Source organism: Dysidea avara, chromosome 2, assembly GCF_963678975.1.
Source record: "Dysidea avara chromosome 2, odDysAvar1.4, whole genome shotgun sequence".
NCBI lineage: Eukaryota > Metazoa > Porifera > Demospongiae > Dictyoceratida > Dysideidae > Dysidea > Dysidea avara.
The window spans coordinates 1507501-1531647 of NC_089273.1; the positions used below are offsets into that span (position 1 = coordinate 1507501).

The window sequence follows — 24147 nt, forward strand, 5'->3', positions numbered from 1 at the left end:
ACCCAGTTAAGTATATATATGTAATATATAAACCATGGCTACGAGGTTTTTGCCTCAGCGTTTATCAACAGTAAACTTCCTCTGACTTCGGAGTCGGGGTGTATATAAGTGCAATACACCGAAGTGAGCCATGGTTCATGATATATACCATGTTTCTAAATTAATCCGTACTACATTACTTACTAACAACCCATATGCACACAAACCAACTTAAAGTATATACTTACACTTAATTCGCCATAGTTTGGCATGGTAGACGCGCTGGAAACGTTCCTCTCACAATTCAGCTTTCACAATGAAGAATCAAATTAATTGTGGGACTTAGTAAACATATCTCCGTATATCGCCAGGACTTGTCTGTTCATATCAACAAACGTAGGAGCAACGTTACTTGCTGCCACCCATTATCGAAGTCGCTAGGTATGGGTATAAAATGAATCCAGTGGGTGGACTCGTACTGGCTGGGGTGATTGATCGCCTAGCGTGACAAAGGCTATTAGCCTGAGTCATCTGGGTAATTAGTCATGCTAGTGTGGGCGTCATTCGTCCGTCCACGTCGGGCTCTCAGCCCGTAATCGTGACACAGTAATGTGTCACGTGACATCCCAGGTGAGAGTATATATATACTCACCTGTGTGTTGCGGTGCATATGCCCTATATGCAACCTGCGGCGCCTTTGAAGTTTCATGTGATCATGGTATATATATATATATATATATATATATATATATATATATATATATACCTACAGGTGTACCTGGGAAGTCATGTGACAGATTACTGTCATGATTTCGGGCTGATAGCCTGACGTGGGTGGACGAATGATGCCCACACTAACTAGCATGATGACTAATCACCCAGAGACTCAGGCTAATAGCCTTTGTCACGCTAGGCAATCAATCACCTCAGCCAGTAAGTAAGAAATAAAAGTGAAATGAAGCCTGTATTAAACTTCTGCACAGGTAAACTTTGCACTTCTTTTCAGTGGTCTGAAATACGGGTGTGGCAACTCTCCACAAACTTTGTGAATTACCTTCCCTTCAGGGTTTTACAGGTGTTTAGCAACTGAAAAACAATGGTGCAGGCCTCGTAGACTACTAGGAATAGCCTATCCCTTTGAGTTGTTGAAAGGGGGCATATCCCTTACATGTGTGAACAAAAATGAAGATAAGCTTTTTATATGAGGCTTTGTCAAGAGAATTTGTAGAAAAAAAACATGATAGTCAACAGTTTAGAAGATATTTCTGTGCGTAATATGTTGATAAAAGTGGTTTGTTTAACAAGCGCTTCTTTAGCAGTGCATAGCGTAATTAAAAGAATTTAAAATTTTTCATGAATTACCAAATACGAGAATTACACACTAATAATGATGTATTATTGCACAACCAAAAACCCTATTGGTTATAACAATAAAAAAGTTGGTTAGTTCCAGATGACTTAGCTAGCTGCATGACGCCTGGTCTTCACAAGTAACACAACATACATGTAGCTTGTTTTTCTTTGAACTTGTTACTTATTTTGTAATAATACTTATGACAGGTGAACTCTCACGTACTGCATCCAAAAAAAGAATGGAACTGGAATTATTTTTTCACATGAACTCCTGTAATGGGTAATGTGTTTCACTTTCAGTTCTATTTAGCCGGTTACACAACATCACAAATGAATAACAGTAATAATCCGGTCTCTATGACAATGTAGGGAAGCCACCACAAATCAACATCTTAATTGCGTTGTCAGTGAAAAGAAATGGGATGAAAGGAGGACAAAGGTAAGTCCATGATGTGTCTATTGCACATACTGCAGTATGCTAACAAACGCCTGACAGACTGAAGCAACTTCTAATAATATTGAAAAAGCACATACATAGTTTTAGCCGTTATTGAGGTTCCCTTCTCTGAAGGCATCAGTCAGTCAGTGAGGCAGCATAGCTAAGTGGTTAGGGAATCTGCCTGGTGATCGAAAGGTCCCAGGTTCAATCCCCAGTTACGCTACTTTGGTTTTTGTGTTGTTTCCTTGAGCAAGAAACTTTACTCACACTGCTTCAGTTACCCAGCTGTTAATGGGGAGCTGGTGGCCTAGTGTCAACTGGGGAAGCAGCCCACCCAGCTGTAACATCAATGGGTACCTGATATTAACTGGGGAAGCAAATGCCCAACTGTCCTTGTCTCGCTTAGCAGTGTTGAGGCCATTGTGGAACTCTGGGTTCCGCGACCTCTCTCTATGAGACCTGGACAATCCTCTTGTGGGTTACTGGCCCTGTCCCAGGAGGATTTGCCTGCACAAGGCTCAAGCACCTGAGTAGTGCACAGGCATCCCAGTGCTGGCTTACTGGGTGGTAATAGCTGTGTTTTGTACAGCTGCTATAGGCTTTGCTATGCAGTCAGTCAGTCAGTCAGTCAGTCAGTCAGTCAGTCAGTCAGTCAGTCAGTCAGTCAGTCAGTCAGTCAGTCAGTCAGTCAGTCAGTCGGCCAGTCAGGCAGTAGAAAATTCTCCTGGATTAAAAATAATGTACCAAGGCACGTTTGGGCTTGGTGATACTGTACCTAACCAATACTGCCAAGGTGTCATGAGTATTGTGAGGGTGAGATTGGTTTATAGTAAATGTTTTTTTTTGGTGCACACCTTCATGATCCATAATATAGAGTTTACCAAACTGTATGATAAACACACGTACATACACATGTACACATGTGCATGCACACACGCATACACTCATGCACACACATATATATGCACACACGCACATAAAAACACATCCACTTACCACTATCCAGGATTCCAGAAAATAGCAACAGTTTGGCCTACAGTGAACTGAACACAACTATAATAAATGCTATTGTAACTGAATGTCAGATATAAGATAACAAAATGTGGAACTTGACATAATTTCAATATCATATGAGGTACATACAGTATGCACACATGTTAATGAGAGGAATAACATTTAACCCTCGATCTCACTGCCACAACTGCCCTATGGCATAAACGGCCATAGCATCACATTCTAAGTGCTCTGTAACTTCAGTCAAGCATTCTAGTAACTCCTGCACTTACATATCTTGTAGTGGCCACACCCTTAAGTGAACGGGAACAGGGATAATTGGCCTCTCTGCACTATTACGTGATTAGATGATGCAATCACATACTTTTGGAATGTTGATAACAAGTATTGTAGACGATTCTTCACAGTGATAATGGCACTACTAATAAAGAGAAACGGTAAGGAGAAGGATTGTATAGGTTGGAGTGGCACGTTGCTACTTTTGTATGCCTCGAAACAGTGACCTCGTGCCTGTATGTGCATGTGCACTTGCTCAAATGCTGAAAACCAGACTTGGTGACCATCACTTCAACCATAAACAGGTTAGCGATGTTTATGTGTTATTAGAAACAGTGATAGCCTGCAGAGAGTTGTGAAATTTCACGTTTGGTTTCACTTAGGCCAATTTTTGCCGTTAAAAGTTGTATAATGACTCTGTGGTTGCTCTTGTGTAAACAACAACTCAATAATCGAATTCCTTATTCTATAGCGAATAAACTGATATAATTTTATAGGATTATATGGTATAATGTGTAAGCTATAGCAGTTTAAAAGCAGTATATTGGAGGTGGCGGTGAGGGGGTTTTAAAATTAAATTTAGTAATACAAAATCTTCTTGTTCATTACGAGGTAACATTCCAGTTTGTACAGATAACAGATATTAGTTAGTTCACTGTACATACAGTAGTACATTGAATGAACTCTTCTTGTCTACCTGAACTGTATTCTAATTCATTAACTATCAAGCTAACTAAACATATTTGAAGCTACTAGCTAACTGAGGCATTAAATAGTTGATCATTGAATGTGAATTGGCCAAGCAGTCAATTATATCAATCCTTAAATGACTGTTCTATTAGAGTATTTGAACAGAACTTTGTATAACAGAATTATTTTTCAGTTCAAGGAAGACCGTTTGTTTCAGACAATAAATATAATCTTCTAGCAGTTGCTGCTCACATCATTTACACAGCACTACAAGATTTTATTATACTGTAGCAACACTTCTCCAAGTAGGCCAGTGAGAAGGTTTTAGATCAATGTGTACAAAATTACGTGTTACCCCACCTAACATTGCCATACAGGTCCGTATTGTGTAAACACACATTCTCTACAAAGTTCTATGTGGGCTTAAGGTACTTACCCTATTAGGAATGTCCATATCAACACTATCCACCAATATTCTGTAGATCACCTTCACCCAGTCATCTTTGAATGACACAGCACAAGCCTGTTGGATGATAACATGTGAACACTGTTAACAGTTACACTATGGTATATACACCACACAATGGGACCAATAACAGTTTGTATTGTACCCATACAGTGTATAAACACTGCAACATTCTGTTAGCAGCAAAGGTCACATTTCTACACACACTACACTTTAGTCACACTAGCTTACACTACATGTAACAATGAGCTCACCTGAAATGTGAACACCCTGGTAGTGGATATTGTATTAGTTGAAAACGTGACGGATATTTGGTAATGGAGCCTAACACTTGTAGGTCTTCAATCTACAAGACAACATAACATACATACCACATACACTGGTAATACAACACACACATGTATACAATGGTCCCTCCATTATCCAAACTCATTGGACCCTAGGTGTTGGAAAAGTTCACACAAATGAAGCCCATACATTTATATACAGAACATTACAATACACTTTAGGTAAAAATACTCTAATAGAACAGTCACTTCCACAGTTTGGATAATCGATAGTCAGATAAGGGAAGACCATTGTATACAAACACACATTAGAGTGTTTTGTCTAAGGTGTGATTTTACTAAAGTAATTGAACAACGTTCTGGATTATGTACTGAATGTGTCCTCAAGTGTCCACATTAACAGGTTCCAGTGTAATACGGAACAGAACAAAGAACCCCTCTCCTGCTATTATCTGATAATGACTTACTAAATACAAGCACATGTGACTTACAATAAGGTCTTCTTTCCCATCCTCTCCAGTACTCAAACAATCATTAATCTTCTGTAGTAGTAATAAACAAATGATGAATTATTTGTGTGTTTAACTGTACGTATGTCAGCATATACAGTAAACAGTCCTTGTACATACAAATAAATATGAAATATAAACAACCACACACACACATGCACGCAAGCACACACAAACACACATGCGCGTACTTCTAGGAATAGTGCATACTTCAACACTCTCTGGACAGGTTTCAACAGGTAGGCTCCTAACGGTAACATGTGTCCAAGTTTCTGTTGACATTTCTGTACAATAATACAGTAGAGTGACCACATCGTATCATACACTATCAATAAACAGCTGTGAAATCTAGAGGACTTTGTAAGCTTATGTATGACTGGCATCTCAAGTGAACACTTATGTAATAGTTACACTTCAGACCACAGGGGTCTAAGTAATTTAGTAACCCGATGACCCTTATTGTGTGTACTTGTTTATGGTTTTCAAGCACTTGTTAAAACAATAAGAATATCCCTACTGTGCTATGCTCAATGCACAGTAGGGATATTCACTTCTTATTGTTTTACAGTATTTGAACATTACGTACTACTCTGATCCAGCTTTTTCCAGTACTTTTTATTGCAGCATTATACACTGTCCCTACTCTAATATACTTGTTTGTGAAGTTTTTTTTGCAAGCTCATGACCACTAAATAGCCTGCTTTTCACAAAACCAATCACAATATTTTAAGAGTTACTCACAGCACTATTGTACTAGATTATGACTCATATAATAACAACTGATCAACTGGTGTGGCTCTACAAAAAAACTGCAGACAATAATGTACGTGGATTCGTGCGTACCTACAGACTGATGAATGGGCGTGGCTACCACATGTCTACATACAGACAGTAATTTACATAAGTGGGCATGGCTCACGAAAGAAGCAGGGCTACACTATGACGTGTAGTAGCACGTCCACATTTTAAAATGTTCAACTGTGTCTTCCTGGGATTTTTCCAAATGTTTATAGTAGCATGTTCTAGAATGGTCAGCTGTATTTTTACGAGATTTCTCCACATCTTTGTCATATGATGCTTTGGTGCTTTCAGCAGATTTCATCTGTCACATGCACTGGGCGGTACACCAGACCAGATACACTGGGATGCAGCGGTATTATTACCAAACCAGGTCAAACAACTCGTTTACACTAGAAGCAGAATTCGAGCCATTGTGGTGTAATTCAATCTGGGGTGATTAACACTTCAGTGTTAACACATGCCGAATCGAGCCATGCAAATATGAATGAGGCTACCTACCTGACGTGGTCCAGTTCAATTCACTGTGACTCACATCTGTGTGTAAACAGTTGTGACCTTGTAGTTCAATTTAACTTTAATAAGCGGATTAAAGGTACGGACAGTTACAGCTAAAATGGCGACTGTAATGATGAAATGAAGTAACAGAACAGTATTTAGGTGACGATATGGAAAGACACCCTCTAGACTACAGTAGGACTTAAAGCAAACATGTACGTGTACGAATCAACAGTTAACTAACTACACAGAGTTGAGAGTAGTCGCCAACACTGAGGCCAACATTTACGCAAGAGTTATCATGCCTGCTAGCCTGGCAAAAATAGAGAGCACAAATCCTCAATCAACAACATTTAGTTCGATACAAATTATGATTATGGGTTTAAGTTTTTACAGATTGGAGTGGGCTTGGCCTTCGTAATATAAACGGGGCTCAAAAGTTGATCTGGATTGCACTGAAGTGATCCCATCCAGAGTGATCTGTAGTATAAACACATGGAGAGATATTCACTTTCAAATCTACCAGTAATATTGGTATGAATGCCATTAGGCTATGAGGGAAGCCAAACATCAGGTCTTTGGTATTATGTGTTGATGGTTTGGTGGTGACCACAAGTCCTGCCTAACAGTAAACTGTGAGGTTTCAGGCTACACTGTAGAGCCAACCATTACTTGTATCAACTGTGTAGCAGTTAGCAAAATGCATTTAAGCTGTTAGCCATGAATAACTTTTACTTGTGGTATATCTCCAACTTTGGATATTAACAGTTGACTGTTTTAACACAAATAAACATTACTGGCTTGATTAAAATGTGTATTAGTAGATTACCAAGATACTGTGAAATACCGGATACCGGGGTATTTTCTCAATACTGGATATACCTGTAGCAAAAATACAATACTGCCCAGCACTAATCCTAGTACAAAGTATCTTGTGTCACATTCCCACATCTCACCAAACTGTACATTACAACACTTAAACTAGAAAACCAGATTATGATTTAAATAAAACAACAACAATTTAAAACATACAACACTTAAAGATTTACATGAATAATGATTTCAAACAGTGATACAGTATCTCATGACATGTTCATCCCGTCTCTTAGAAATAAAGATTTTGGCAAGAACAAGAGGAACAACCTGTATTATAACAATAACTACACACATGGCACAAAGAAAGGTACCCCTCGACCTGCAACACAACACTACACAGACGGCGTACACAGAACACACAATACTCCCTAGTTTATGTCATCACCATAGACACAGTACAACTCAACACTAACAGTACAAAAGATATGGGACAATACAATAATGTCAGCACAGGTCATGGGATAAACAGATTAACACCTTAGTGATATTCATAACAACCAGCTGACTGTATGTGAACACTTCTGTACCATAATAGACAGACAGACAGACACAGATGGACAGACAGACACAGTTACATACATTATTGTGTTGCTTGTACATGAAGTGATCTTCTTTCTTCTTAGTAGAGGAAGAAGTGTCTCTCTGTTTTCAACCTGTTACTGGCTTGCCACCGAGAAACCAGAATGTGTCCTGTAGTAAAATAGTGTTAACTATATGTGAAATACTTGAAATACATGTTAAATACATCAAATATATACAAATGGATGACGCAGTCTTATGACAATAACAGTTTCAACAGTGACTGTTTCATTAGACTAACTCTGCAACACAGCTCTAACAACACACACACACACGCACACGCACACTACACACACAGCCCAAATTGTGAACACACACATGTTTTGTTGACTGTAATAAAGCGAGTACACTTAGTTAAAAGAAAATTTTACAGATCAAAAAATCTTTAAAATCTTGCTACTACATATCAACAGACACACAACTTCAAACTCTACACAACCCATCACATTAAAATGTTGCTACAATACTGGACCTTGTTTACGATGTCAAAATTCTTCCACTTCATTACAACATACAAGGTGTGTTGTTCCTATAATAGTATACACTGGATACTTTTATACACTAAGATGTGAGGAGTAATTGTGGGTTTGAGTTTGTGTATGCTATGATGAGGTGGAGTTGTTAACAACATCTAATTTGTACCCTAACAGGTAGAACACAATTTATGCTATTATATTTGTGATGTAATAAAGAATAAAATGTTACCTAGGGCATTACCCTATGACCAAGTCAAAAGTTGCCATGACAACAATGTTTATACAATTCAAACACACAAGCTACAAACTATTCATAACTCCTTCCCGGTTCACTACATTGAGCTGATAATGTTACAACATCTAAAACTGATGTTAGTTGAACATTAATAAATTGACTACTGTGTCATATTCATTCACTATCGGTCTAGTCCTTCATAACAAGTCAGTGAATGTTGTTACAATTATTTATCCTTTTCTGAGTACACAAATGATATGTTTTCTATTGTTGGATGGTTTTAGGGTTTGTACATTTGTTCCAGCTCTACCATATGTACACGGTCAACACATGACTACTACAGTACTACCTTCACACAGACGTACAATATTTGTATAACACACTACACACAGACAGATGGACAGACACAATTACCTGTGATGGTAAATATCTCGGAGGAGGTAACAACATGGATCACAGGTTGATATACTGTCCTAATCTCTCACTCTCTTAGACCTATATCATCTGTGTCATTATCTGCCTGAGGGGACTACTCTTCTCTGCCTATCACATGATCCTCATAATCCCAACCCTTAGGGTATATAACACTGGTCCATTATTGTATGTCCAACTTGTTCATCACTTGTTAGATGAGACTGGAACACCATCTGACCATGAGGGTGTTCTGTGTCTGTCATCTTGTTGAGATCATGTGATCTGACTAACTTGTACTAACAGTGGTGGTCAGCATTACTTGAATCAACCTGTAATGGAACAAGTTTAATGAGACACATATGACAAGTTAGTCAGTATGGTGTATGTATAACTACTCTATGATGACCATGGAATCATTACAATTTTATGAAATGAGCTACACAAGGACACAGTTATTAAACTACACTACTAGTGTACATGGTTGAGAGGTAGAGGATGACAGATATACTACAGAGTTAACAAAACTGTCAACATTGAGCTGTTAAACAATCAGAATAAGAAGTGTTATATCCCTACTGTGCAATTCCATTATGGTACCTTGAGCACAGTAGGAAATAACACTTCTTATTGTATTACTGTGATTTAATATCATGGACTATTCCAGCTTGTTTCAGTACTTTTTATTGATGTGTTATGGTCCCTACTCTAGTTGAACATTCCAAATTTTTTCTGTGTACTTGTTTGTTAACATTTTTTTGTAAATAATTATTATGACTGGTGAACCCACGCATATCGCATCTGAAATGGTGTCATGCATATCACTTATTGTCTGAAAAGTGAAGCATCCATTATAGTTCGTTGTCAGCTATGTTCAACCTGTTACACAGCATTTCGGATCAAGAACTGTTCGAAATCCACCTCTGCTATCAAAATAACTACTATGAAAAATACAGATGATTTCTGTTACGAAGTGAAGCTATCACGTGCTACCGCCAGATCGACACCTTTCGCTGTCAGCAAAGATGAATGGGAATGGGATACAAAGGAGGACAATGGTAAGTCCATTGTATGTACTGTAGTATGCCAAAAGGCACCTCTCGGGCTGAAGCGACATTGAACAGTGAAAAATTCAAGCCCATAGCCTTAGCCGCTATTGAGTTATGCTTGTCTGAAGCATCAGTCAGTTACTCAGTCAGTTAGTAGAAAGCTTCGTTAAATAAATATATTTTTAAAAATTCCGTAGCAACTTGTTGAAAGCATTTCGGGTCGATCTGAAAGTTTGTTTGGGCTTAGTTTTACCTAACCAATACTGCCTTATCATCGTCAGGGAATATTGAGGCTGGTTTTTGGCTACATTGTTCAGCAAATGGACAAAGGCCAGCAGTTTTGGCTGGATAAATTGTTGTCTTCAGGTACGTAACAGTTATACACAATATTACTGACATTGCGTTTGAGTGTTTAAATTAGACACTTAATGATTATCTTATTTTAGGATATGATCCCATCCCAGCTCAGCAAGAGTATTATATCCTGGCAGGTAAGTTGTAGCTGTCACCGTACATGACAAAATTTCGATGGGGGGAAATATTAGCGAGTGGAGCTTTTCACCTTCGTGTTGTATATTGAAGAGGGAAAATTTGGCAAACGACTTCTAATCCACCAATATTTTGCCATGTACGGTATATCTGATAATATTAACTCTCTATGTTTATCACTGTACTAGACGTGGGACCTACAAAGGATAATGTATTACGGATTTAAGGAGTTCAGTGCACAATACATAAACAGAAGTCCTGGATACTACATCAATCCCCATGATGTTAATGGCAGTGTAATGGAGACAATTTTTGGCCAGATGAGACAGGTCGCCCAACACAACCTGACAGCAGCCAACTATGCTTGGACAAGGGCATCACTTTTAACGAAATAGAGTTTGTCAGGAAAGAGAACATCGGGAGATGATTATAGACAACAGCCTTTGTATTTAAAGGAAACAGAACTACGCAGGAAGAAATAGGTGTACATTTCCCAGTAATTTATAAAGTTATGTTATGTAGGTACATGTTTCTCAATAGCATATGTTTTTAAGTTAGCACGCAATGCTACATCTACATCAGCACATTTTCCTCCCTTTAAGTTTCCTAGCAAATGGTGTCCTGTAATAAATTCTTTACATCGTGAATGTAGCATCTTCAGCATCATCATTTGTCCCACAGAAGCAACTGCACTGTTTGGAATATCTTCCGGAATCAAACATCTTGCAGAATCCACCCATCATTGTTTTAGCATCTCATTGTTGAGTACAGCTTGCTCTGTGATCTATAGACATTGACACATATAAATACATACATATATATATATATTATATAGTTATACAACGGCCATGAGTGCTCTGCCTGATATAAACGCACGAGCCTGAGGGCCATTAGGCCCGAAGGCAAGTGCATTTATACAGGCAGAGCACGAGTGGTACATATATATATATGTACATTATGCAATATAATATACATTATGCATGCAAGTATCATAATTTTATGGTATATAATTTTGTATGTTAAATCACTTTAAGCAGCTCAGAACCATATTTTTCGTATCTTTCTGTGCAGAGATGATCCATCAAAATTTTGTTTGCAAATTGTATGTAGTGGAGCAATGAATACTTTGGAAATGTCATTGACCCTCTGTCTTGAGCTGTTATACCAATTGGCAAGGTCTTCTTCTCTACATCAACTAGTTATTGTAGAACCCGCAGCTCTGTGGAATATGACTGCAGTTTGTCAGCTGTGTGTTTAATCTTTGTTTTGTTCTTAATTGCTCTTTCCGGATAGTCAATGCAGCTGAATAGTACCCAACCTTCTAGCCTCAACATTGATACCTCATCATCCATAAATCTTCTTTTCTTTTTCATTGGTCTGTTAATGGCGCATATTCATTACTCAAATTTGCGTAATTAGAAAATACGGTTGGAGGGGCATGTGCGTTAAAAGAAATAACTGTGATGATGGAAAACCTCGCAGAAGATGACAAAAGGCTATCTAAAATGAAGGTTACAGAATTGAAGAACTGGATCGCCAGCAGGGAAGCACCAACGAAGGAGAATAAGGCTGAATTGATCGCCAGGTAAAATATTCATAGGCTTATTTATACGTGTTTGTAGTGGCATCCCCCACACACGCCTGTGGTGAGACCTGTACTATAGCTATCCTGTCTACGTAGGTTTTACAACTACGCTTAAACGAAGGTCTATTCCCGGGGTCGACATCTGTTAGGGTATTTTTACACGAGAGCCTGCTTATTACATGTAGGATATGTAGCTTAATGTTTGCATTAATATTTCATCTTATATTGTTTATGGAATAATTATTAGTGTCCATATATACATTACACAGGGTGAAGGATTGTATTAAATATGGAATCAAGAACAAGATTGATTCTAAAGGAGTGGACATTAATAATCAAGCTGATTGCACCGACTTAGAATTCCCAGAAAGTGGATGGGAAGAGTTCGTAAAGGCTCTTACGATCACCGACAAGTTCCATTTTACTTTTGGTGAAATAGTATCTTATTTTGTAAACCGATCTGTCTCCGATGGACTTCCTGCTGATGATTTCAAAGCAATCAATTCATCTGCAGAGAACTTGTTTCGATGTGGACACATTCAAGGAATTCAGGCATGTGCTACAGAAGATAACCTGTTTTTATGAGATGAGAAAAGACAGAGTCTACTTTCTCAAGATGGTGTTGAATGCAAATAGTTGTGATATCTTTTATGCTGAATGTGGATGCCCTGCTGGAGTTGCACCACAAGGAAGTTGCAAGCACATTGGTGCCTTTTCCTATGCTTTAGCAGACTTTTGCAGAGTATGGTGTTTGCCAGAGTACATGACTTGCACAGACAAATTGCAGGAATGGAACTAGCCATGTGGGAAACGCATTCCAGTAGACCAACTTGGTGCTCGTCGTCGAGAATTAAAACCAGAACAATCTCGATCAAGAGGCTTGAAGGCGGTATTTGATCCTAGGCCATTGAAGTTTAGAACCGCTTGCCCACAAAAGCTAGAGGAACTCCATTGCAATCTTTTGAAGCTTGAAAAGCTACCGAGTTTCTTGAATGTTATTCTACCATCATGTGACAAAATTCAGCATGATCATTGTTATTGTATCAGAAGTAATGAAGTTTCAGATATTGACCTCAATGGCAATGAAGAATGTGATAATGACACAGCAGCTTCGCCAAACCAACCTTTTGTGATCCCAGCAGGTGCAGTTGAGCAGAATATTTTGGAGAAGTTGATACTTACAGCTGAGGAAAGGGACTCTTTTGAATCATGCACCAGACAGCAATCTGAGTGTGACAAATGGCACGATGCACTTCGTCTGAGAATCACTGGCTCTAAATGTGGCCGTATTTTATTGCAGAAGAAAAGGACTGTTTCATTGCTTCAGTTTTGTATATATCCTAAGGTCATGCAGCACCTACCCAAACCTATCGCTTGGGGTATCAACAATGAGGACAAGGCAAGACAAGAATATGTCAAGGTCATGGGAAAAGATGGTCATCATGGCAATGAAGCCACTCGGGCAGGATTTGTGGTACATCCAAGGAAATGCTGGCTTGGAGCTTCACCAGATGCATGGGTTACTGATCCATCTGTAACAAACCCACAGGGCATAGCTGAGTTCAAATGTCCATATTCTAAGGCATTTGTCCATCCTCGTGAGGCTTGTAAGAATGCCGACTTCTACTGCTCCATTATTGATGGACAGCTACACCTGAAAAGAACACACAGTTATTATCACCAAATACAACTGCAGTTACATGTTTCACCCAAATCTAAGTGGTGTGATTTTTGCGTATATACCACATGTGGCATTGCAATTGAAAGGATTTACCCTGACCCTTTATGGGAGGATTCTTTTTGTAGTCAACTTGACGATTACTACATGCAACATGTTTTACCTGAGCTTATATCCCCGGAACACAAGCCCAGTTATTATTTATAGAACATGCATTGTACATAGATATATAAGTTTCTTCTGTGCATAATTATGTAACATGTATAATATCATTACTATACAGGTTTTTAGAATATACGTAAACAATGTCAATAATTTACATTTACTTACACAGAGGAGGTGAAAAATTTGCTAGAACGCAGCACACAAAAAAGATTTTATCTGCAATATCTGTCAGTGAGGAAGGTATGGTACGATCAAATATATGAAAATTCTTAATCCTTTCCATGGCTCTTTCAACATGTATCCGTAGGGATGCAATTCTTCTAGTGGACACTAATTCATTTTCTGATAGTTGCTTTTTACCACGTAAAAATGGAGGTATATTTAACCTCACTCCAATAAGCATCAGATCTTCTTCAATTTCAAGGCCTCTATCAGCCATAACTGAGTCCCCTTCTTCAACAAATCAAGAATGCCACTCTTCCTTGTCAACTCTTTATCAGAAATACAGCCTGGATATAGTGAGGAAACGAAAGTCATAGCACCATCTGGTGAAATACCAACTAATGCTTTGAAAGTGTTGTGATTTTTGTAGCTATAAAATGTCATTTTTTGAAGCTCTGGTAACTGTGGTTGTTCCACAAATATTTCTGTGGCATCAATGATGACTCTGGTTGATGGGTACTTTTCTTGAAATTGTTTGGGCATGTTCATTTGTACTAGTTCTCTGGGTGGCCACAATGGAATGTCTGAGTTTTAGATACAAAAAATTTATCCAAGTGCAAACTATCCTGGATACTGTTGACTGACTAACTTGGAATCGATTAGCAATGTCCTGCTCAAAAAGGTCAGCACGTAAACGCAGCATGGTCATAAAGAATTCTTCAAGTGGAGGTAGTGCTCTTGATCGACATCTCTTAACTTGTTCGTCAGGAATGGGACCATCATGTGAATAACTCAGGTGATCTGCAGCCGGCCCAAGATAATCATAAAAACTCTTGAGGGCAAAGAATGAACTAAACCCTGTATAATAACATACTTGAGAGTCATAGTTTTTAATGTTTTCTAATCGAAACAGTTTGCTGTTTGCACTAGTAAGCTCCTCCAATAACCTACTGCTCTTTGCTTTTCTTCACGAAGCAAACGCTCTAGTTCCTCTATGCTTGGCCCTTCCCTTTGACTACTCTCACACTTACTACACACTGACACGTTTGTAGTATCACTTTCTGTAGAGCTTGAGGTTGGGATCCCCACATCTGGGCTGCAGCTGCTGGTGTGCCTGGGCTGTGGCTCGATAAAGGGGCGATCTTTAGGGGGTTTTTGAGTAGCAGTTTTATCGCCTGTGCTTCTCACCGGAAGGTGAAGAGATGGAACTTCGTCTGGCCTTAACAAACGCCCAGCTGCATTCACGAAATGAATACTGCAAACCCGAGTACTGCCATTTATCGTTAGATTTGTCCTCCTGATCACATGAATCCATTGCTTCAAAATGGCTTTTCTGTTTAACGGCAACTTAAAATAAGAAAGACCTGTTTCTCTGTCCGATCGATTTGAGCAACCTGGCACGCAGCAGGAGTGAGTCATTACTAGGAGTTATTCCAAATAATACGCATGCCCCTCCGACCGTATTTTCTAATTATGCACATTAGAGTAATGAATACGTGCCATTGCTTCAATAGCTTTGGTCACTTCTGTTTGTATTATGCTAAATGATGCAAACAGTGTGGTGGACACCAACGTATTCCAATTATCAACACTCACAGCCTTGTCATACGAGTCTGTGAGGTCTTTTCTCAACTGCACAAACATTGCTTGGGCAGGAACCGAGTGTGGCTGATTGTACCATTGTAAGTAAAATTTGGAATACTTATCAGCTCCTTTGTTGTTTTCTTGGTACAGCCTGTTGTATTCATCTGTTGTGTATATTATGTAGCTATAGGACAATACTACTATATAATACTAACCCAAAAGATGTACAACGAACTGCCGAAAGCTGGGGTGACTTGAACAATGTTCCCAAAACTGAAGTCTTTCATTAATATGACTGATGTGCACCATTCCTGTTAGATAGTATATATATAGCTTCACACATGCATGCACCACATTTAACTTTACTGGAGTAGTGACATAGCTAGCTATATAGCTTTATGGAAGCATATACCTGATATAATCTTTACTACACCACTGTGTACTTTGCATTTGTTTAATGCACTTATAGTTGATGTTAGTTTCGACTTCTCATCCTTGTTAAGCCTTCTTTACGGCTGTACTGTAGTGTTGTCGCCTTCTCCTTGAAGCTCATCCTCGTCTTCCGAATCGGTGTACTCCTCTTCTAACTCGTACTCTTCTCCCCCCTAGCTCATATTCAGGCGCCTCTTGTACTTTGTCGTCAACATATATAACAACATCGCTGTCACTCATGCTGACAAGCGCAAGGTCTGTTGGCACCATGGCTTTTAATTTTAAGCTCCTGTTTCACGCGTTGCAGTAAGAAGCACGTGTACGTATTACGTTATACCCATGAAATAATTCCGTTTAAGGCAATTTTATTTATAGTAAAGCTCGTTGCCATGCAACTACTCCTATGTTAATTTAGGTTATGCATTTTGTACTATCGCATTGGTCGTTGTATACTCCTCGCCCTACAGGCTTATGAACTCCTGTTTATATACAGAACATTAAAATACACTTTAGGCAAAATACTCTAATAGAACAGTCGCTACCACAGTTTGGATAATCGATGGCCAGGTAAAGGAGAGACCGCTATATACAACCACACATAAAATACATAATTATATAACGCTAGTTGACTAACAAACAATACAATAGAGTGGTCCCTCCATAATCTGGTCATTGAACAATAGAAATGACTGCTCTATTAGAGTGTTTTGTCTAAGGTGTGCTTTTACTGAAGTAATTGAACAACGTTCTGGATTATGTACTGAAAGTGTCCTCAAGTGTCCTCAAGTGTCCACATTAACAGGTTCCAGTGTAATATGGAACAGAACAAAGAACCCCTCTCCAGCTACTATTGGATAGTGACTTACTAAATACAAGCACATGTGACTTACAATAAGGTCTTCTTTCCCATCCTCTCCAGTACTTAAACAATCATTGATCTTCTGTAATAGTAATAAACAAATGATGAATTATTTGTGTGTTTAACTGTACATATGTCAGCATATACAGTAAACAGTCCTTGTATATACAAATAAATATGAAATATAAACAACCACACACACACACGTACACACTTCTGGTATTAGTGAATTCCACAACATTCTCCGGACAGGTTTCAACAGGTAGACTCCTAATGGTAACATGTGTCCAAGTTTCTGTTGACATTTCTGTACAATAATACAATATAGTGATCACATCGTATCATACACTATCAATAAACAATTGTGAAATCTAGAGGACTTTGTAAGCTTATGTATGACTGGCACTTCAAGTGAACACCTACTGGAGGCTTAGAAACATTACACAATATTATTGTGATGGCTATGCTCCACCAGTAGTATACTACTGGACCAATCAACTTATGATTGATGTGTATTAGTCACAAAGTGCTGAGAAAATTGGAGCAGAAGCCATGACTTGTGTGGGTCATTTTGTGTTCATAACTGGGTCAATGGAGCACCATGATATTACATTATCAAATACCCTGACAGGAATTAGTTACAATATCGTAGACTCCCAAAAAATTCAGCAGAAATAAATTAATTTCATTCTGAGTCTGGCTGAAGAATTAGGAAAACAATGTACCAACCCGGTGCTATTGTCGAATTATTCCTAATACAGACTGCAAGCTTTATGGCTATGTTATTAGCGATCCGTTTACTGCTTATTTTCTGGATTTCTTTCTATAGGGACCAACAGGAATGACCTTGAGATGGAACTGATGATACCACAATACTCACTTGGCCGCAGTGCTATATACTATGATTGCCTACATTATCCAGGAGGGATGGTCAATGTCATTACTACATTAATTTTGATTACAGTCATCCAGATGTAATATTAAGGATTTCAACAAGTAAAAAGTAGAAACCACAATCAATAATAAATAAAGTATCTCGTGACAAATCTCTATACCAGATGCTGCATGAAGTGTTCCATGGCTTAACTAAGCATTATCCGAGGGTGAATCAGGTTACAAGGAGAAGTGGGGACAAGAGAGACGTTTTTCTGTGAACAGAAATGAAGATCGTTTTGCAGTAGCCATGATGCTTGCTGAGATGTCACACATTGGGCACGTTCCAACAATTTCACACTCGGTGCTTCATCCAGCATCGAGGTAGCATATCGTGTGAGGTCACTGGTATTCCTAAGTACTCAAGAGACATTCATCAACTAGTACTCCAAGTGCCAAAAAATTTGCACGTTTATAGTTAGAAATTTCCTGTGCTTGCCGAAATTTAGAGTATGTAGGGCCCCGCTACAGCGCAAGGACTGGACCACGCGTTTCCTTCACTACAACTCTTATTAACGCATCTCAATTACATCTTCACGCATGCGTACACAACACATAACATACACTATAGTGATATACAGCCTGGTTCTCCAACTCCGTTACAAGTACATTGCGTTCAAAGCACGGGGAGTGCCAAATATTTAGCGATACCGAATTTTTAGGGTATCCATGAATAACTTTTACTTGTGGTATATATCCAACTTTGGATAATAACTACAGATTAACACTTGACTGTTTTAACACAAATAAACAATACCGGCTTGATTAAAATGTGTATTAGTAGATTATCAAGATACTGTGAAATACCGGATACCGGGGTATTTTCTCAATACCAGATATACCTAGAGCAAAAATACAATACTGCCCAGCACTAATCCTAGTACAAAGTATCTTGTGTCACATTCCCACATCTCACCAAACTGTACATTACAACACTTAGACTAGAAAACCAGATTATGATTTAAATAAAACGACAACAATTTAAAACGTACAATACTTAAAGATTTACACACATACATGATTTCAAACAGTGATACAGTATCTCATGATATGTGACCCAGTCTGAGAAAACCGGTCTTATCGCCCATTTGATTTTTCACCTAAGACACAAAGCTACATGAATACACTATCTAATTCCATAATCAAAATCAGCTAGACTTGAGTGGTCTGGTTTTGCTGGCTGCTTTTCCCAAGCCCGGTGGTGATCCGTACATGCGGTGTGGGGCATTAATGGAGCTCTGATCAGCCTGGAAATGACTGTACGTGGCTGTACAGCTCTGTGGTGTTGAATAAGTACCTCTGCTGTGAATTTCCTTTCATTTTAGCCAATTTTGAGACCTCAATGGTCAAAAACTTGGCCTAATTCATCCCTACGCCTTCCTTTTCAATCTTTGAACACCATCTTTCCTGCCTTCCAGGCCCCCTGCCTCCCACCCATTTTGTAGCTTGCCTGATACAGTCAACCTCGGTTTAAAAACTATCTAAAATGACGGGAAACTTAGTTGTTGACTACTTGCACAGTGGATGCTGTGGAAGGTAAGGAATTGGTATAAAAAATGTGAAAATTTGGTACACATAGCTTCAACCATTGGCGAGCTACAACACAGTAAATACTTAAACTGGTGTTTCTTGATACTTTTAAATAGGCGATAAGCCCGTTTTTCTCAGACTGGGTCACATACGTTCATCCAGTCTCTTAAAAATAAAGATTTTATTAATTGGCAATAACAAGAGGAGAACCTGTATTATAACAATAACTACACACATGGCACAAAGAAAGGTACAACACCTCCACCCAGAACATGACACATCACTACACACATGGCACAAAGAAAGGTAATCCTCGACCCACAATACATCACTACACAGACGGTGTACACAGAACACACAATACACCCTAGTTTATGTCATCACCATAGACACAGTGCAACTCAACACTAACAGTATAAAATATATGGGACACTACAATAATGTCAGCACAGATCATGGGATAAACAGATTAACACCTTAGTGATATTCATAACAACAAGCTGACTGAACGTGAACACTTCTGTACAATAATAATACACACAGACAGACAGATGGACAGACAGACCCCACAGTTACATACATTATTGTGTTGCTTGTACATGAAGTGATCTTCTTAGTAGAGGAAGAAGTGTATCACCTGATACTAGTATTGACTGGCTTGCCACCGAGAAACCTTATTGTGTCCTGTAGTAAAATAGTGTTAACTATATGTAAAATACTTGAATACATGTTAAATACATCAAATATGTACAAATGGATGACGTAGTCTTATGACAATAACACAGTTTCAACAGTGACTGTTCCATTAGAATAACTCTGCAACACAGCTCTAACAACACGTACACACACACACGTACACACACGTACACGTACACGTACACACACACACACAGCCCAAATTGTGTACACATTTTTGTTGATTGCAATAAAGTGAGTACAGAGAGGAACCTCAGTTAAAAAAAAATTTTACAGATCAAAAATTCTTTAAAATTTTGCTACTACATACCAACAGACACACAACTTCACAATCTATACAACAATCTTCACATTATTTTGTTGCTACAATACTGGACCTTGTTAGGTATTCAAAAATTCTGTCACTTCATTACAACATACAAGGTGTGTTGTTCCTCTGGTATACACTGGACACTTTTGTACACTAAGATGTAAGCAGTAATTGTGGGTTTGAGTTCGTGTGTGTTATGATGAGGTGGAGTTGTTAACATGTCATTTCTATCCTAACAGGTAGAACAGGAGGGGAGTTATGAAAACCCGCACCGGACCAAAAATCAATTCTCCAGGTAAGCAAGATTAGCCATGTTATAAATATTTACTGCCATTTACATCCTCTGTAGTACTTATACACGACTCACCGTGCAGCAACTCTGCCAAGCACGCGGTCGCGATGGTTGAGCAACACGAAGCATCCACTGTAGATCCATGTGTTATCTATCACCAAATGGATTTCGAGACAAATCTGACATTTTAACTACTAATTTAGTCTCAATCACTTTGTACAGCACGACTCTAATAAATTCAGGCAGCGACTCGTGTGTGTGCCAGTTCTATGCAAACACATACAGCAGGAGAACACGTAGCTTTGTAGCGATCATGTAGTAAAGCAAATTAGAAAGTGTTTTAGTTTAGTTAGTTGTTCTACAGTGGATACTTCATGTTGCTCAACCATCGTGATCGTGTGCTTGGCAAAGTTGCTGCAAGGTTAGTGGTGTATAAGCGCTATAGAGGATGTAAATAGCAGTAAATATTTATAACATGGCTAATCTTGCTTACCTGGAGAATTGACTTTTGGTCCGGTCCAGTCCGGGTTTTCATAACCCCCGAACAGGAGTGTCAGTTCTCCATTTAATATAACTGTGTAGATTACTTCCCCAGTTAACACGAGGTCCCCATTAATAAAGCTGGTCATTCTCTAACTCTTAAAACCCACACATATAATATACCTTAGTAACAATTCACTGAAAAATGCACACACTGATAAATTGACTTTTACACGTAACCTCAAACAGATTACTGTCACTATGGAACATAATTTGTACTATTATAAATAATGTAATAAAGAATAAAATGTTACCTAGGGGAATACCCTGTGACCAAGTCAAAGCTTGCCATGACAACAATATTTATACAATTCAAACACACATACTACAAACTATTCATAACTCCTTTCCAGTTCACTACATTGAGCTGATAATGTTACAACATCTAAAACTGATGTTAGTTGAACATTAATAAATTGACTACTGTGTCATATTCATTCACTATCGGTCTAGTCCTTCATAACAAGTGAGTGAATGTTGTCATAATTATTTATCCTTTTCTGAGTACACAAATGATATGTTTTCTATTGTTGGATGGTTTTAGGGTTTGTACATTTGTTCCAGCTCTACCATATGTACATGGTCAACACATGACTACTACAGTACTACCTTCACACAGACGTACAATATTTGTATAACACACTACACACATACAGATGGACAGACACACTTACCTGTGACGGCAACTATCTCAGAGGAGGTGACAACATGGGTGACAGGTTGATACTCTCTCCTAACCTCTCACTCTCCTATGCCATTATCTACCTGAGGGGACTGCACTGATCCACATAATCCCAACCCTTAGGGTATATAACACTGGTCCCTAAGGCCCCAACTTGTTCATCACTCTTAGGACTTGTTAGATGAGACTGGAATACCATCTGACCACGGGGGTGTTCTGTGTCTGTCATCTTGTTGAGATCATGTGATCCAACTATCTTGTACTAACGGTGGTGGTCAGCACTACTTGAATCAACCTGTAACGGAACAAGTTTAATGAGACACAGATGACAAGTTAGTCAGTATGGTGTATGTATAACTACTCTATGATGACTATGGAATTATTGTGTTGTAACACAAGTTTATGAAATGAGTTACACAATAGGGTTGAGACAAATAGTTCGAAGCTTTGTTCGGTTTCATAACATTCGGATGCTGCTTTAATTCACCAAAGCTTAGTTACCATGGATACTAACAAGTTAAACCAGTTACACAACTATTTCACTCCTTGTGGAAGTTGCTATTTGCTTATTTTTTGAAGTAGTTATAGTTTAAACAATAGTTGTACTGGAGCTATAACAAAGTGTTTGTACTACAGTGTACACCCTAACAACCATCAATTGTGTTCATTAATTGTTGGCATGACATCTGTAACAAAGCTTCAAAGCTTCAGTAACATTTTCAAAAGAAGATTTGGAGGATGTATTTGTACATTCGTTCCAACCCTGCTACACAAGGACACAGTTATTAAACTACACTACTAGTGTACATGGTTGAGAGGTAGAGGATGACAGATATACTACAGAGTTAACAAAACTATATCATTGACTATGACACGATTGTGTAGTCAGTCAAACACAACAAGATAAATAAGATAAACAAGTGGTTAGTGACATGTATTATCCTGGAGGTAGACCAACATGTAACATCAATATATTAGTTACAGGTCAAACAGGTTTCCAGTTTCAGATAGTCAAACCCTTCTCTAGGGCGATTTATCACAATAACAGCTGAACAACAAATGTGACCCAGCCTGGGAAAACCAGGCTTATTGCCTATTTAAAAGTATCGAGAAATGCCGGTTTTAAGTATTTTGTGTGTTGCAGCTCGCCAATGGTTGAAGCTATGTGTACCAAATTTTCACACGTTTTACACCAATTCCTTACCTTCCACAGCATCCACTGTGCAAGTAGCCAACAACTAAGTCTCATATAGTTTTTAAACCGAGGTTGACTATATTAGGCAAGCTGCAAAATGGGTGGGAGGCACGGGGCCTGGAAGGTGGGTAAGATGGTGGTCACAAATTGAAAAGGAAGGCGTAGGAATGAATTAGGCCAAGTTTTGGGCCATCGAGGTCTCAAAATTGGCTAAAATGAAAGGAAATTCACAGCAGAGGTACGACAGAGCTGTACAGCCATATACAGTCATCCCCAGGCTGACCAGATCTCCATTAAGACCCCACACCGCATGTACGGATTGCCACTGGGCTTGGGAAAGCAGCCAGCAAAACCAGACCACTCAAGTCTAGCTCATTTTGATTGTGGAGATAGTTAGTTCATGTAGCTTTGTGTCCTGGGTGAAAATCGAATCTGCTGACATGGGAAATAAGACCGGTTTTCTCAGACTGGGTTACAAATGTTGATTCTTGCAATAATCCCTCTACCTGCTGGTCTGAGCTGTCTGTCTACACATGAACAACTCTGGTAGTTGTGGGAAACACAGTTATTGATTCCAGTCAACCAACACTGGAATGTCCACGTACCACTCATACACTCAACTGGGGCAGGACTAGTAACACACAGGAGGACTGTACAAGTCTTACAGATAGAGGACACACAACCTGAAGTTGCAGAATGATACCTAAAACACTACTCAACACAAGGACAGGTTCCACAGTTGACATGTGAGCAAAGGTTCTTGTTCAAGGTAACAACAGCAACAGTAACTGAGCATTAAACTTGGAACCTTTCAATTACCAGGTAGTTGGTATAGCCACTTAGCTATGATACCTCACACAATGCATGCACGCATACACGTGGACAGACAAACAGACAGACACACACACACACACACACACACTGCAAATCTGCACAATAGCGGCATCAATCGGCGTAATGTATTTCGCGGACTGGACTCACGCACAGAACTTTTAAACAATAATCCAGGCATTATCCATATCTTGCAACACTGGAGACACCACTATCGAGCTACAATTGCTGATACTGATCTTCCTTACA

General features: G+C 38.8%; 1 protein-coding gene across 9 annotated transcripts in view; it reads right to left on the reverse strand.

The window, feature by feature from the left end:
• Nucleotides 1-24147, reverse strand: part of LOC136246443 (guanine nucleotide exchange factor DBS-like) — a 40007-nt gene that overhangs the window by 10413 nt on the left and 5447 nt on the right. For 3 of the 9 annotated variants that reach the window (XM_066037912.1, XM_066037905.1, XM_066037911.1), the window contains exons 2-14: nt 21865-22167; nt 19933-20036; nt 17104-17196; nt 16921-16971; nt 11064-11208; nt 8890-9218; nt 8237-8293; nt 7765-7875; nt 5205-5297; nt 4996-5046; nt 4472-4563; nt 4188-4274; nt 2768-2814 (exon numbers count right to left, since the gene is read on the reverse strand). Coding sequence is in view for 1 of the 9 variants with exons in the window: in XM_066037915.1 (XP_065893987.1) it covers nt 4241-4274; nt 4472-4563; nt 4996-5046; nt 5205-5297; nt 7765-7785 (291 nt within the window). In the remaining 8 variants the exon portion in view is untranslated. Of the gene's footprint in view, nt 1-227; nt 332-830; nt 1604-2767; nt 2815-4187; nt 4275-4471; nt 4564-4995; nt 5047-5204; nt 5298-7764; nt 7876-8236; nt 8294-8889; nt 9219-11063; nt 11209-16920; nt 16972-17099; nt 17197-19932; nt 20037-21864; nt 22168-24147 lie in introns of those variants that run through there. The other 6 variants (XM_066037915.1, XM_066037906.1, XM_066037907.1 and 3 more) reach the window with 6 other exon arrangements.